This window comes from Meriones unguiculatus, chromosome 1 (assembly GCF_030254825.1).
Source record: "Meriones unguiculatus strain TT.TT164.6M chromosome 1, Bangor_MerUng_6.1, whole genome shotgun sequence".
Lineage (NCBI taxonomy): Eukaryota > Metazoa > Chordata > Mammalia > Rodentia > Muridae > Meriones > Meriones unguiculatus.
Genome location: NC_083349.1, coordinates 110,349,196 through 110,364,305, shown reverse-complemented (window position 1 = coordinate 110,364,305; position 15,110 = coordinate 110,349,196). Strand labels below are relative to the sequence as shown.

Genomic DNA, 15,110 nt, shown 5'->3' with positions numbered 1-15,110 from the left:
GTGTGAATGTGCAAAGCTGGCCTGGGCCTCAGGCTGTTTGGCTACACAGTTTCTGTAGTTGGATGGCTGCCACACGAAATACCACAAGAAGTGTTAGGGCCTGTATGGGGTCAGGCCATCTCTCCTTAGGCGTTCTTTTTGTCGCCCGAAACATTTTTTTTTTTTTTGAGACCAAAAAGGTTTATAAATATCAGTGTCTTGTTCAAAGATGGACTTCATCTAGATTAGTAAGGAAGAAATGATCTTTGGGCTCATCCTTGCTATACATGTAACACATGAACTTGACTGGGGAGCCTTAACATTTTTAAGGCTCCCTCGCAGCTCTCTGTCACATACTGCCCCAGCCAGGCGTGATGGTGGGAGAGAGCAAAACCAGGTGAAGCCATGATGCCTCTGTCCTCAGGTACGTGTGTATCGCCATGGAGGCGCTGGACCAGCTGCTCATGGCCTGCCACTGCCAAAGCATCAACCTCTTCGTGGAAAGCTTCCTTAAAATGGTGGCCAAGCTTCTGGAGTCGGAGAAGCCGAACCTGCAGATCCTCGGCACCAACTCGGTAAGGGGGTGGAGGGGGTGGACCTGGGGACGCAGGCCGGGATGCGTTAGAAGGCCTCTGGAGCAGACTGTCCTGTCCTCACTGCTTTCTGACCCTAAGTTGGTGGTTTCTCACCCTTCCTAATGCTGTGACCCTTTAATACAGTTCCTCAGGTTGTGGTGATGCCCCAACCATTAAAATATTGTTGTTGCTACTTTGTAACTGTAATTTTGCTACTGTGACGAATCGTAATGTATCTGATATGCAGATGTGATACACGATCCCCCAAGGATCATGACCCACAGATTGAGAACCACTGCCCTAACCACAGTGTACCTCGTCCCTTTTTATGTGAGCAAAGAAATGTTTTGTGTTTTTAATTTCAGTAAATATGCTATTTATATAAGCATAAAATAAAGTACTTCTTAAAAATAAAATTTATGGGTGCTGGAGAAATGGCTCAACAGGTAAGAGCATTGGCTGCTCTTCCAGAGGTCCCGAGTTCAATTCTCAGCAACCACATGGTGGCTTTTAACTAGCTATAATTGGATTCAATGCTCTCTCTGGCATGCAGGCTTTATTTGCAGATAGAGCACTCACATACATAAAAAAAAGAAATAAAAAATTTTTAAAAAGGCCAGGCATGGTGGCGCCTCCATGAAGCAACGTTTGAAAGCTGGTCTTAGTCACACATCATTCAGAGAGGAAGAAGAGGATGCAGATGAAGCCCCCAGAGAAGTGGGAAGACTTTGAGGGAGCAGTAAACAGGCTGTGGGGTTATTTCTGTCCTTTCCCTGCTGGGGGGACTCGGTCTCTGTGGGTCCCCTGGGCTCTGTTGCTGGCTGTTATGAGTTATGGGAGAAGATGCAGTAGGTGTGCTAAGAAATCCCACTGTCATGTGTGTATCTAAATGTTCCAGCTGCTTTCTTTAATCTCTTGCCTTTTGTCTTACTCCCCCCCTCAGAGCATACTTTAAGTCCCAGGTCTTTGAGCAACTTAGAGGCAACTATTTTATAGTTCCGGAAGTCCTTTGTCTTTCTGCAGAGAGCAGAAGAGAAAAGCAGGAGGCTTTTCCCTTGGGCTTCCCAGCTAGGTGTTTCTGAACATCACTTTAATTTTAATTTTTTTTTTTAATGTATTGGTTTACTTGGTGTATTGTGTGGGCATGAACTTTCCATATGAGCACATGGAAGTCAGAGCACGATTCACAAGAGTTAGTTCTCTTCTTAACACCCTGTTGGTCCTGGGGATTGAACTGGGGTCATCAGGCTTGGCAGGAGACCCCTGTCCTCACTGAACCATCTTGCTAACCCTGTTTCTGAGTTTTTATCACACAGGCCCTGCCTTTTCTCCTACTCCATGGAAGAGTTGCTTTAACTGGAAGAAAGTCTTCTAAGTTTTCTTTGCAGGGCCCAGTGTGACAGCCCTTCCTTCCCTCTCCCTTCCCCTTCCTTTTCCCTTTGCACCAGCTGCCTTTGACAAATTAAATACACAGCAGCTAAGGGCAAAGCCCTTTGTCGTGTTGCCCCGGCAACAGCTTCATGTACTGTTTTAGTTGTCTTGTTTAAGATAACTACAGTCTTGGAAAGAGCATCTGTATGGAAAATAAACCAGTCACCCTGGATCCACGGGGGGCCACAGAAGCAGGTGGCTGACAGCTCTTGTTCTCAAAGTGAATCCTAGCCCAGGACAGGTATCCCTCTGAATTCCATGTCCCAGTGACCAGCACCTCTGTCGCTGTGAAGATTAGCAGGGCTGGCAACCGTGAGTGAGTTCAGTCGAAAATGTGCAGTGGGCTGGGATTCCTACTTGGAGGCAGCCTTTCCTAGTATTGTCCTTCATCTGGATGTTCTGGTCAGCTGCCTGTGCCAGGACCCTCAGAAGAGCCCCACTCACATCGGTTTAGACGTGCTGGGTCTGCAGTGACTGCCTTGCTCTGCCTTGGGATGGTTAACCCAGGAGTGTCACCATGGTCTTTGTGGGTATCCGAGGCTTTGTGGGAGCTAAGGAGCCTGGAGGAAGAGGAAGAAGAGGTTCTGGGTCCTTTCCTCTTTACCCAGCATGCAGCTCCTTTTAACTATGCGTTACAGGCACTGAAGCACTTTTAACTCAGAGAAGGTTTTGCTGCCAGGAGAAGAAAAGAGAAACCAGATATGGTAGGACACACCTGTAGTCACAGCGCTCAGGGGGTCATGGGAAGAGAATGTTGAGTTTGAGGTCAGCCTAGGCTACCTACACTGTAAAGACCTTATCTCAAGACAAAACACAACAACAAAAAGGTGAGAGGAGCAGATGACGTGAAAGTCCAAACAGCAATGACTGTAAGATCTGCTGTCTAGCTAGAACTGTCTCGTAGGCAGAGGTACTTCCCATTTCCCCTTTGTGGGTGGAAGCAGCAAAAAGGCCTCAGCCCCTAGGCTGCAAGAGAGGTGGGGTCCTGCCTCTGTTCTTACTCAGGGCCAAAGCTGGTTTACAGAAGACCAAAAGGCTAATTCTGCTTGGAGACGCTTTGTTGGTGCCAATGTGAACCCAGCCAGGCCTTTTCAGGCCAGGGGAGAGCTGTTTGTGCAGAGTAACTCTTTGGAGTAAGCTTTCTCTTTGTTTACCAAGCCCTTAATCACCCTCAGTTCTCCACACATTTGTGAGAGGTATTGTGAGGGCTGGTGATCCGCTCCAGCAGGCTTGGCACCCTTTGTTACATAGAAAGAGCCAGAACTTTGATCTTGAAAGGGTGGCTCTAGCAGTGGTCCTGGTTTTTGAAATGTCATGTGTTCAGAACTGTCTATTTGTTGTCATGGAGACCTTCATCTGTTCGAAGAAGAGGAGGAGGGAAAGAAAGAAAGAAAGGAAGGAAGGAAGGAAGGAAGGAAGGAAGGAAGGAAGGAAGGAAGGAAGGAAAGAAAGAAAATTTCAACTTTATTTTTTCATAACTTCATACATACTTATGTATGTATACACACAGAATTAGCATTTAAAAACAGACCATGACTGGGGCTGGAGAGATGGCTCAGTGGTTAAGAACACTGGTTTCTCTTCCAGAGGATCTGGGTTCTGTTCCCAGAAGCCACACTAGAATGTTCACAGTGACCTATAACTTCAGCTCCAGGGAGTTTGATGCCTTCTCCAGGCCTCCTCAAGCACCTGCATTCATGTGCATAGTCCCACCCACAGATATATGCATTCACATAATAAAAAATAAACCTTTTAAAGAATGGCAGGTAGGGCAGGTGGTCATTCTGATAACAGTATACATATAGGACAAGTATCGTTAAGCACATTTTATAGGTGAGACAGTTGAGGGAGGCTAAGTAACTTGTCCCAGGTCACCCTACTGATAATCAGAGGAGTTGGAATTCAAATGTATAGCCAGGCTCCAAACCAGTCCTCAAAATACTAATGCCAGAGATGAAGGCGGTACCAGGTACAGTGGTACATGCTTGTATTCTCAGCACTTGGGAGACGGAGGAAGGAGAATTGTTAATTTCAAGTCATCTTGAGCTGCAAACCAAGACCTTTGGTTTTGGGGGCTTTTTTGTTTTTATTCTTGGTGGTTTGTTTTTTGTTTTTGTTTTTGCTGAGCAAACAAACAAAACATGAAAAGCTAGGCATGTAGGTCAGCAGTAGAGAGCACTTGTTTGGTGTGCACAAGGACCACAGTCTGTTCTCCGGCACTGCAAAAAGCAGAGCAGAAAGAAGGAGAAGAGGAGGAGGGAAGGTCCGACTCTAAAGTTCTGCGGTAGCTTGAGTGAAGTATGGGTGTTCTCTGTTTCGATTATCAGGCTTGCATTGGGTTAGGCCATTGCTCACTTGCACATGTTACTTCCCATTATGCATCTGGGTTTAATGATATGCATGCTCAATTTTGCATAGTCATAACATGGCAAATAGAGGATTCACCCTAAACGTTTCTTTAGAGGACACAGTTTCGCTTTATTGCACATTATTACCCAAGACCAGTCTAGACTAGATGGGACCATTGGCCCTTGTTCCATAAAAAGTGGGGCATTATTGTGGGGATGCTAAAAGGAGTCATTTATTGCCATTATTTAGAGCACGTATAGATACAGCTAGATGCAGGTCCCAGTTGCAGTCAAGGTTGCTAAGGCATCCCTTATGCTTGCCTCAAGGGTGTAAAGTCTTAGAAGTTACACAGCTCCCGTGCTCCATGACAAAGCAAGAATGAGAAGGGCCAGGTGCTTGGTAGAGCACTGTCAACTCTTCTAGACTCTAGGTTAAGCTGGCATTTCAAAAGAAAACTCATGGTGGTACACTCCTTAATCCCAGCACTTGGAAGGCAGAGGCAGGCCAGCCTGATCTCCATAATGAGTTCCAGGCCAGACAGGGCTACATTGTGTAGCTAAATAGACACAATATCAAACTGCCCTCTAAATTCTTTTCTCTAGACCCATAGGTTAGTGCAGTTCTCAGTCCCCATCAGAGAAGCGTCTCTGTGTAATGGATGGTGGTTAAGGCAGGAACTCACAACTGACCAGAAGTACAGAACCAGGAAGTGTGGTGTGCTCAGCCACAAAGGAAGCGCCTGTATCATCCTCCTCATCCCCCAGGGCTCAGGAACCATCTCAGAATCCGGGGCAGAAAGACCAAAAGAGACAGAGATAGGGAGGGCCAGAACAAAACAGTAATATTCTGGACATGGCAGGAACAAGGCGCTCATCAACTCACAGCCGCTGTGGCTGTCCACCCAAGACCTGTACAAGATCAAGCAGTCCACACTCCAGCGTGGAGGAGGGGCACTCCTAAGAGGCCCAAGCCTCGATAACAAACCATTGTTAGTTGGTAGCTTTGGGGAGAGGGAGAGGGAAGTTTTTTGGTTGTTGATTTTTTTTTATAGTGTGGGCCCTGGTAGGCTGACCATGCTCCCATGGATGGTCCCACATCCATGAGTAGATGAGCAGTACAATTAAGACTCACTGAGGTTTAAAAACAAATCAAAACAAAACAAAACAAAAAACAGGATATAAAACTGGAAGGGAGTGAGAGGCATGGGGGTGGATCTGAGAAGAATTAGGGAAAGGAGTCGGGGCTAAAGAGGATAAAACTATTATAGGCATGTATAAAATTTTTAAAGGGTTAATAAAAAATTTTAAAACTATACTAAATAATGGAAGCTGCTAATTTGCATCTAAGTAAAGTAACAACTTCTGGGTAGTTAAGTAGACACAGATTGGCAGTTAATGCCAAATACTATGAAAGTACACCAACTAGATACTTTGATAAAAATAGTAATATATATTTTAAACAAACCAATATTTGGGAAATTATATGACTTATTATAAATACAGGCTTTTTTTTTTCTTTATGGAGATAGGGTTTCTCTGTATAGCTCTGTCTATCCTGAAACTCACTCTGTAGACCAGCCTGGCCTTGAACTCAGAGCTCAACCTGCCTCTGCCTCTGCGTCTGGAGTGCTGGGATTAAAGATGTGCACCACCACTGCTCAGCTTTGAGACGGGGTCTTATGTAGCCCAAGCTAGCCTGAGGATGTCTATAAAGTTCGGATCTACCTCCTGAGTGCTGGGATTATAGCTCTGTGCTGCTAAGGTCAGTTTATCCAGTTCTGGGGGCGGAGCCCAGGGCTTATGCATTAAGCACTATGCCAATTGATCTGTAGCTCCAACCCATTAACCTAATCTTCTTTTGGAGTTGTTTGGGGATACTAACATTTATATCATCAAACAAAATAAATTATGTTATTCTTTAGCAGTTTAGTTTGTGCGTAATGCTTGCTTCTCTGGGGGACTTGATTGAAATTAATTTCCTCTTCAGCGCAGTACAATCCAGCGTCGGAGAATGCTGCTAAAGATAAGAGCGAAGGCTAGGCACAGGGAGAAACACCTAAACCTAGAATCAGGAGGTACGGGGAGGAAGATCAGGTTCAAGGCCAACATCTTCCACGTGAAACCTTGTCTCACAAAGAAAGAGTCCGGGAGGGAGGAAGACTACCAAAATGGCAAACTTTTAACACCCAATGGCTTCGAAGCCAAATGTTCAGATTTGCTCTCCTGTTTCAGAATCCAGTCAAGGAGGTGCTCCATGCTTTGACCCAGCGTGTGCCTAACGACCATTCCTCCTGCAGGGGTTTGAGCAGTAGTGTGGAGGGGGTCCCCTTTCCTTAGTCCACCCTCCACATCCTTTGCCTTGTCTTTCCTCCTCTGCCCCGTCAACAGGAAAGGTCACGGTTCCCAGCCTGTTGTGGGCAGGAAAGCTGAGCAGCATTTGAACTCAAATCTCCCAAGTGGAATGTTACAGACAGGCAGGAGCTGGTCCCCAGCTGGTCTGTGGCTTTTTTTTTTTTTTTCAGCAGTTGCTTGGGACACTCAGAACCAAGGAGCAGAGCGGCTCCCTCTCATGAAAATTCTCTTTCTCTCCCTGACAGTTTGTGAAGTTCGCCAATATCGAAGAGGACACCCCATCCTATCACAGAAGCTACGACTTCTTTGTGTCCCGATTTAGTGAAATGTGCCACTCAAGCCATGATGACTTAGAAATCAAGACCAAGTGAGTATGGGGAGGCAGGGGCCTGTGGCGCTCCCGGCACAGTCACCAACGGGCCGGGGAAGGGCTTTGGCACTGGGTGGCAGTCTGCCTTCCTTGGCTCTGCTTCTGGCCCACTGCTGCCAGGGCGGGTTGCTCTCCACCAGAATGGAGCTACCCGCAGATGGTTCTGAAGTAAAAAAAAAATCTTCTGGGCCAGAAAACAGGGCAAACTATAAGATAATGGTCCTCTGAGCTGAGCTGTGGGCCAGGAAGATCATACCCATGCACACACACCCTCCACTCACTCCTCTGTTAAAAGTGTGCATTGGACACCCCAGAGACAGCCTGCTCCACAGTCTCTCCAAGCCATCAACACAGCTCAAGTCGTACAGTGGCTCTTCCTCACTCCAGCTTCTGAACCCTCCCACTCGCCTTCAGCCACGCCGCCTAGGACACTCCTGCTCCAGAACTTTCAGTCTGTGCCATGTCTGGAAACCTTCCTCCGTGGATCTCGTGGCTTGCTGCGTCCCGTTGCCAAGGCTTTGCGCACTTTGCTCCCCTCAGTGAAGCCTGCCCAACTGTCCCCACACTCACCCCTCTCCTTCTGGGCCCCCCCTTACCACGCTTTTCTTCCCCTTTTAACAAAGTTCACCGTTCCCATCTTTCGTCTCTGACTCCTCGTCTGTCTCTACCCACTAGCTTATCAGCTACAATAACAGGACAAGGGTCGCATTATTCACTGGTGTATTCCAACCAGGCTGAAGCCCATGAGGAGGAGGAGCAGGTGGAGGAGCCTTTGAGAGCAGTCAAGTTCCTAGATCTTGCCCTGTGCTCCTCTCCCGGCTGTGGGGATGCTCAGGCTTTTCTCCTTACAGAATTCGAATGTCGGGCATCAAAGGCCTGCAAGGGGTAGTGAGGAAGACGGTGAATGATGAACTGCAGGCCAACATCTGGGACCCACAGCACATGGACAAGATCGTGCCGTCCCTGCTCTTCAATCTGCAGCATGTAGAAGAGGCAGAGAGGTGAGTGGGGGTGGGGGTCGGCTCTTGGAGCACCGCCCTCACACCCAGGCGCTGGAACACACATAGCTTGGGCGGGAAGGTAAAACCCAGCTACTACGGCCAAGAACCTTGGCTCTGCGATGAGTGCAAGGCTGGGTAGTCTGGATGCTTTGGTCTGGCTTCCGCCAACCTCTGAGCTGTTCTCAAGTAAGGAAGCTCACTGCTGCCTGGGTGTACATGTAAACCAGTCAGGACACAATGGGCCTAGAGACAGATTACCCTCATGCCCCTCCAGAAACAGCCAGCTGAGGAGGCGTAAAAGGCCCTTTGTGCTTCTAAATGCTAGACTTTACCTCCTCAGACCATCTCGTCTCACTTAATGATCCTATTTCAGATCTTAAAATGTGACTGCTTGGGCTGGAGAGATGGCTCAGAGGTTAAGAGCACTGGCTGCTCTTCCAAAGGTCCTGAGTTCATTTCCCAGCAACCACATGGTGGCTCACAACCATCTATAGTGAGATCTGGTTCCCTCTTATTGCGGACAGGTGTACACACAGACAGAACATTGTATACATAATAAATAATTTTTTAAAAAAATGACTGCTTGACCAGCTATGGCTACTCATGAGTTACAGATACTGGATTTCAATCTTAGAGTCCCCCAAGGCGTCAGACTCACTGTCCCCCGACCCTTACTTTCCCCTGTAAAATGGGATGGAAGGAAAGGTTCCCACTGCTGTCCCACCTTGCCTTAGTGCTTAGAGGCTCAGTAAAAACGCACTCAGTGGGGTCTAGACTGTTAACTAGAAACGGAAAGTAAGTGTGCCCCCTGGTGGCTATTTCTGACATAACAGCCCACTGATCTGCCGCTGTGGTCTCTTAGAAGGGGGGTTCCGTTTAGAAAAGTAAACTGTGATTCGCATACCATTAAGTCATGCCCTAGCCAATCACCTTGCCTTTCCTTATGCCTCTTTCATCTTTATTTGCCTCTCCTCTTTTCAGTTCTTATGTCCCCCCTCTCTGAACCCCTGGGGTCTGCAGGCCTCCCACGGAAGCAATCCAGGCCACCCTAAGTGTTTCTGCAAAAATAACTGTCACCTCCGCCAGTCTTGTACCCATAGCTTCCTCACCCTGTTTAATTGCTGGCGTCCATGGCTGCTCTCAAATTCCCGCTTGTCCTGAGCAGGAACCCGAGGGGTATACAGTCCTGACTCCCCACCTTTACCCCATCCTTTCTCCACGCGGCTCTGTCTCCACAGCCGGTCTCCCTCGCCCCTCCAAGCGCCAGAGAAGGAAAAGGAGAACCCAGCAGAGCTGGCTGAGAGGTGCCTGAGGGAGCTGCTGGGCCGGGCAGCCTTTGGCAACATCAAGAACGCCATCAAGCCTGTTCTCATGTGAGTTGACCCAGGAAACGGTCCACCCCCTGAGCAATGTTCCGGCCTCCCCTGGCGCCTTGCCAACCGCCCCAGCTTCCCCCTATCCGCCAAGGAGAGAGGAGAGGCGATGGCATAGTCGTCAGGCTGTGGTCAAGGCCACCTACCACGCGGCAGACACCTGCAGTGTGCGGTGATTAATGGGAGGGGCGCCCAAAACTGAGCACAGGTGGCCTCGTGGCTTGTGTCAAGCTGTGGAGCCTACACTGTAAGCCCTTCCTTGACTGGGAACTGCAAGGGGCCGTCAGGGGTCACTGTCCCCCAAGTTCATCTCCACTCCCCATCGCTGAGTCTTCTAGTCACCGCCCCCCCCCCCCGTGTTTTCTCCCCCGCAGCCACCTGGATAACCACTCTCTTTGGGAACCCAAGGTGTTCGCCACCCGTTGCTTTAAAATCATCATGTACTCGATTCAGGTACGGTGGCCTCCCTGCCCCAGCACGTGTCCCTGCGCAAGGGCGCTTCTGGGTGCTGGACACCTCTGACCTCCGCCCGAGACCCCCCGGCTGCCGCAGACCAGGCTGTGTCGCCCGGCTGTGAGGGAAGGCCGGTTAATGCTTAACACACCCCAGCCAACGTCTTTTAATGAAACACAGTGGGAACTAACTCCTCGGGAGCTTGCCTTCCTTCTAGCCCCTCATCCCGGCAGCGGGTGTTGCCAGACGGACCTTGAACTGGCACTGGGGGGCCCCAGCCACGCTCTGAGCTGACTCATGTGGGCGCTCCCGCACCTTGCCAGGAGGACCTGGGGACAGGGATAAAGGAAAGCCAGTATTCTGAAATGGATTCCTGGCCGCCTCGGAAGTAAAGGGAACCAGGAAAAGTGTGCAAATGCAGATTCCCTGGGATTTGGCTCTGTGTTTGTGGGCCGCGATGGGGGGTTGGGAGGTGCTGAGAGAAAGAGAGAGAGAGAGAGAGAGAGCTAGGTCTGGGTGCCACCTGCCACCTGCAGTGCCCGTTGGCTGTGGGATGTCATTCTGGTTCCCCCCAGCCCTCTCGGGCCCCGGCAGAGGGCTGCCGAGCCTTTGGGGTGACTGTCAGGGGACCGGCACGTCTTCCTCCCCCGCAGCCGCAGCACTCCCACCTGGTCATCCAGCAGCTCCTGGGCCACCTGGACGCCAACAGCCGCAGCGCGGCCACTGTGCGCGCCGGCATCGTGGAGGTCCTATCGGAAGCGGCGGTCATCGCCGCCACCGGCTCCGTCGGTAAGGGGGTCCGGAGCAAAGGCGGGGGCGGGGGGCAGACGCTGGGGTTCGGCCCGGGGGCGGGGGCGGGGGACAGACGCTGGGATTCGGCCCGGTAGGCTGCGCGGGCTTGGGTCTACGGGAGAGCCGGAAGGGTTCCTGCCCTGACGAGCGGGCCCCGCCCCCCGGCGCCCAGGGCCCACAGTGCTGGAGATGTTTAACACCCTGCTGAGGCAGCTGCGGCTCAGTATCGACTACGCGCTCACCGGGAGCTACGACGGCGCCGTGAGCCTGGGCACCAAGATCATCAAGGAGCACGAGGAGCGCATGTTCCAGGAGGCCGTCATCAAAACCATCGGTGGGGAAGGCGGGGACTGGGAGGAGCCATTGGGGCTGGTGGGCCGGCTCCAGGAGGGGAGGTTGGCAAAGGTCTGGGGGTGGGGCTAAGGAAGCAGAGCCTGTGAACTAGGGCCGTGGAGGTGGAACTGGGTGAGGCTTGGAAAGGGCCGGGACCCTGGGGGAGGAACTTAGTAAGGGGAGGGACCCTGTGAGTCTTGGAGAAGGGCGGGGCTCAGGAGGAGTCAGGCTGATACCTGGGGGAGGGAATTGAAACGGGGAGGGTCCTGACGAGGCTTGGAGAGAAATGAGGCTGTGGGGAAAAGTCGCCAGGGACCTAGGGCGCAGGCCTGAAGCCGGGCAGGGCTTTTGGGATAAGACTGGGGCTGTCCAGAAAGGAGGGACCCTGGCAAAGCTTGGAGAGGGGAGGAGTTCTAGGAGAGGAGTTAGGCTGGGACCTAGGAAAGGGACTTAGGACAGGAAGAGATCTTGGGAGGATGGGGTGGACCCTGGACAAGATAGAGGTGATCCTTGTGAGAGGACCCGCCCTCCACTATAGCAGATGCTGTGTGATTGTCTAGCTGTGTTATTTAGGGTCACTGGGGAAATGAAGGCCGGGCCTTCCTGCAAAGGCAGATCCTGTCCCTGTCCTCATTAGATATGCCTAGTGCTTCCACAGTGGGGCCACTGGAGGAGAGGTGGGGATTAAGGAAGAAAAGCGGAAAGGAAGAAAGCTATGGAGACTATTTGTGCCCCTGACTGTAAAGGAATATGAAATCACGAGAACCAGGGATTCCTCACTCTCAGAGGTCTCAGGCCCTATGCCGTGGGCCCTATGCCGTGGACCCTATGCCGTGGACCATCACCCTGGAGTCAGGGCAGGAGCAATGAAATCATAGAGCCGCCTGCTCCAGGCCCTAGCCCCCAGTCAAAGGTTCCCACACTGACCACAGCCTCAGTAAAAAGGGAAGAGCTGGCATCTGGAAGAGTCCCTGGAGTCCTTCATGCCCCTTGCCCAGGTGGCAATGTCACAGCAGCCTGTCTGGGCAGATCTCTCTGGGCATCATAAGCCTCACTGTCTATCCATTCAGCTGATGAATGCTGGGCCTGGGGGACCGATAATGTTCCCTTCCTCACAGGCTCCTTCGCCAGCACGCTGCCCACCTACCAGCGCTCAGAGGTGATCCTGTTCATCATGAGCAAGGTCCCGCTGCCTTCCCTGCATCACCCCGTAGAGACTGGACGGACAGGGTGAGTCCACTGTGTCTCCCAGCCTAGGCGCTCTGGTTCCTGGTCACCCACGCTACGTTCTGTGGCTCTGCTCACTCTTCTCTCTCAACTCAAAAACCCCTCGGCAGAGTCATAGGTCCTTCTTATAAACACCCGTCTTCACTTTAGAGAAGTCATGGCTTCTCCCAGTGAGATAAGCCTCCTGGCGAGAAAGCTCATCAGTGCAAGAACTTTTGAGGAGGTAGGGGGCACCCTTCTGCCATCTTGCTGAGAGTGTGTCCTCTGGCCTACAGGGAGAACAGGAACCGGCTGACCCAGATTATGCTGCTGAAATCTCTCCTTCAGGTGAGCCCACACACACACATCCCTGCTCTGTCTCTGTGGGATACAGCCCCTTTCAGGGAGCCAGGACAAGGCAGTTATGTGTGTTAGGTACTGCACAGATATGCCCTTCTATCAAAGGGGTAAGTGAGGGGCTGAAACCCAACATGAGCTCCACTGAGTTCTTCAGAGACGGATGGAAACATAAGTCTTTTGTTCGTTTCTTTCTTTCTTTGTTTCTTCGTTTTTCGAAGCAGGGTTTCTCTGTGTAGCCTTGGCTGTCCTGGACTTGGCTGTCCTGGTCCACTTGATTTGTGGACCAGGCTGGCCTCAAACTTACAGCAATCCTCCTACCTCTCCCTCCCTGAGTGCTGGGATTACAGGTGTGTACCAACACACATGATTCTATGTGCCTACTGGTAGCTTTGTCACGGAAATCTTGTGGGTCTTGAGATAATTCCTCCCCCTTTGCCTGCCTCGTGCCCTTTGACAGGTTCTGTCCCTCTGTTCCCCGAGTTCACCAGTGGCACTCATGTCTTACTCACCTTCCACCACCTTCTCCTCTCTCCGTGTTTTCTATATGCCTCTGCTGCATCTCAGCTTTCATTGCTAGAGTCCAGTTCTGCTGTCCCCAAACACCAGCCCCACGCCCAACTGGTTAAAATATGTATGTTCCCCAGGGGGCGTGAGTGGTTAGCCATTGTAAGATTCTGACATCTATATTTGTGCCTGTGTGAGTTATCTAGGTGACAGGGCCTCCCTCTGTGGTGCTGGCTGGCCTTGGACTTTACATAGCCTAGGCTGGCATCAAACTCACGATCCTCCTGCCTCAGCCTACCAAGTGCTAGCATTACAGGCATGCACTGCCATGCCCAGCTTTGGAATTTGTTCTTGTAATAAGCTCCCTGCCCTGGCCTAAACTTTGGAAATCTCACAACTAGGTTATTGTCAATGTTTTATGTCCACTTTCAACCATCATGAACACCAGAAGAATTTTCTTAGGATATCATTTCCTGTTTTGCTCCTTATTTCTGAGAAGATCCGAATTTCTAATTTGAACATCTGAATGTTGGGGTTTTTAGAGCAAAGTTTCCGGGATCTTTCTCTAGACCACTTGTTCTCAACCTGTGGGTCCTGACCCCCTTCCGGGAGGGGGGAGGGGGTTGAACGACCTTCTCACAGGGGTCACCTAAGACCATCAGAAAACCCGTATTTACATTATGACTCCTAACAGTAGCAAAAGTAAAGTTAGGAAGTAGCAGTGACAATAATGTTATGGTTGGGGAGTCATCACAGCAGGAGGAACTGTATTAAAGAGCCGCAGCATTAGGAAGGGCGAGAACCACCGCTCTCACTGCTCTGTTCATTGTACCCGCCAGCTCCCACCTCTGTCCCCAACATGTCCCCAACGCCATGCAGAGCACCTCACTCCACGCAAACCCTCCCTTCCCGCCTCTCCCACCCTCCTCCTCCTACTGCCTTTGTTCCTCTGGCCGCTTTGCCTTGGGGATTGAACCCAGGTCCTCACACACAGTAAGTAAGTGCCTCTCCGCTGAGTGTACCCTCCCAGCCCCACTCAGTGCCCTTCAACAAAGCCCTTCCGTTCTTCCCAAGTCTAGCCGTCTATTCTGTCCTTCGTCTTTGTAATCCTGCAGTTTTGCTGGGTTGGCCCTGTTGATTTGGACCCAGTGTCGTATGGCGACAGTCTGGGGAACATTCATATCCCCCTTTCAAAGATGCTCTGGGGCTGGGCTGCCTCCCTGAATCAGCAGAGGAACCATTCTGCCACCATTGAGCGTGTAGCGTTTTCTGTGTGCTGTGCCTGTTTATGCCGACTAATCTGAGTCAGAAGGCCCCGTTACCACAGGGCGGTGCTGACTGGGTCGGGTGTGTGAGTGGACTCTGCCACCCAGCTGTAACTTCCTCCGCCCTGTAGTTCTAGTATCTCCTAGTCTTACCAAAGTGGTGCACACATTGTAGGCCTCCATCGGTGTCGCTGGCCAGCCAGCACTTTCAGAGGTTTCCTCACTCTTGCCTTTCTCTAGTGCTCATCCTGTACTCACCTGTGGTTTTATTCTGTTGTTTTGTTTTTGTTTTTGTTTTTGTTTTTCCATTTTATTTTATTTTATTTTATTTTATTTTATTTTTTGAGAAAGGGTTTCTCTTGTAGTCCCGGCTGTCCTGGACTTGCTTTGTAGACCAGGCTGGTCTTAAACTCACAGAGATCTGCCTGCCTCTGTCTCCCGTGTGCTGGGATTAAAGGGGTGTGCCTCCACAAATGGCTCGTTTGCTCAATTTTAGCATTTAACACTAACCCTAAACCTAATCCTAACCCTAGCCCTATCACTAGCCCTAATCCTAGCTCCACCCCTAATGCTAACCCTAACCTTAACATTAATTCTAACTCTAACTCCAGTCCTAACCTTAACATTAACCCTAACCCTCACCATAACATTAGGCATAACTCCACTACCCTAACTCCAACCCTAACCCTAACCGGTAGCCCTAAGCCTAACCTTATCCTGTACACCTGCCTGTCAGTTGCGCTGCACTGAGTAGATTCTCCAGGTGGG

At 50.6% G+C, this 15,110-nt stretch overlaps 1 protein-coding gene across 1 annotated transcript in view; it reads left to right on the top strand.

Moving 5' to 3' along the window:
- Nucleotides 1–15,110, top strand: part of Efr3b (EFR3 homolog B) — a 75,958-nt gene that overhangs the window by 43,383 nt on the left and 17,465 nt on the right. Inside the window, exons 4-12 of the mRNA XM_021648271.2 lie at nt 404–554; nt 6,931–7,052; nt 7,907–8,056; nt 9,295–9,429; nt 9,804–9,882; nt 10,536–10,671; nt 10,847–11,008; nt 12,126–12,237; nt 12,510–12,561. Of these exons, the coding sequence (XP_021503946.1) occupies nt 404–554; nt 6,931–7,052; nt 7,907–8,056; nt 9,295–9,429; nt 9,804–9,882; nt 10,536–10,671; nt 10,847–11,008; nt 12,126–12,237; nt 12,510–12,561 (1,099 nt within the window). The remainder of the gene's footprint in view (nt 1–403; nt 555–6,930; nt 7,053–7,906; nt 8,057–9,294; nt 9,430–9,803; nt 9,883–10,535; nt 10,672–10,846; nt 11,009–12,125; nt 12,238–12,509; nt 12,562–15,110) is intronic.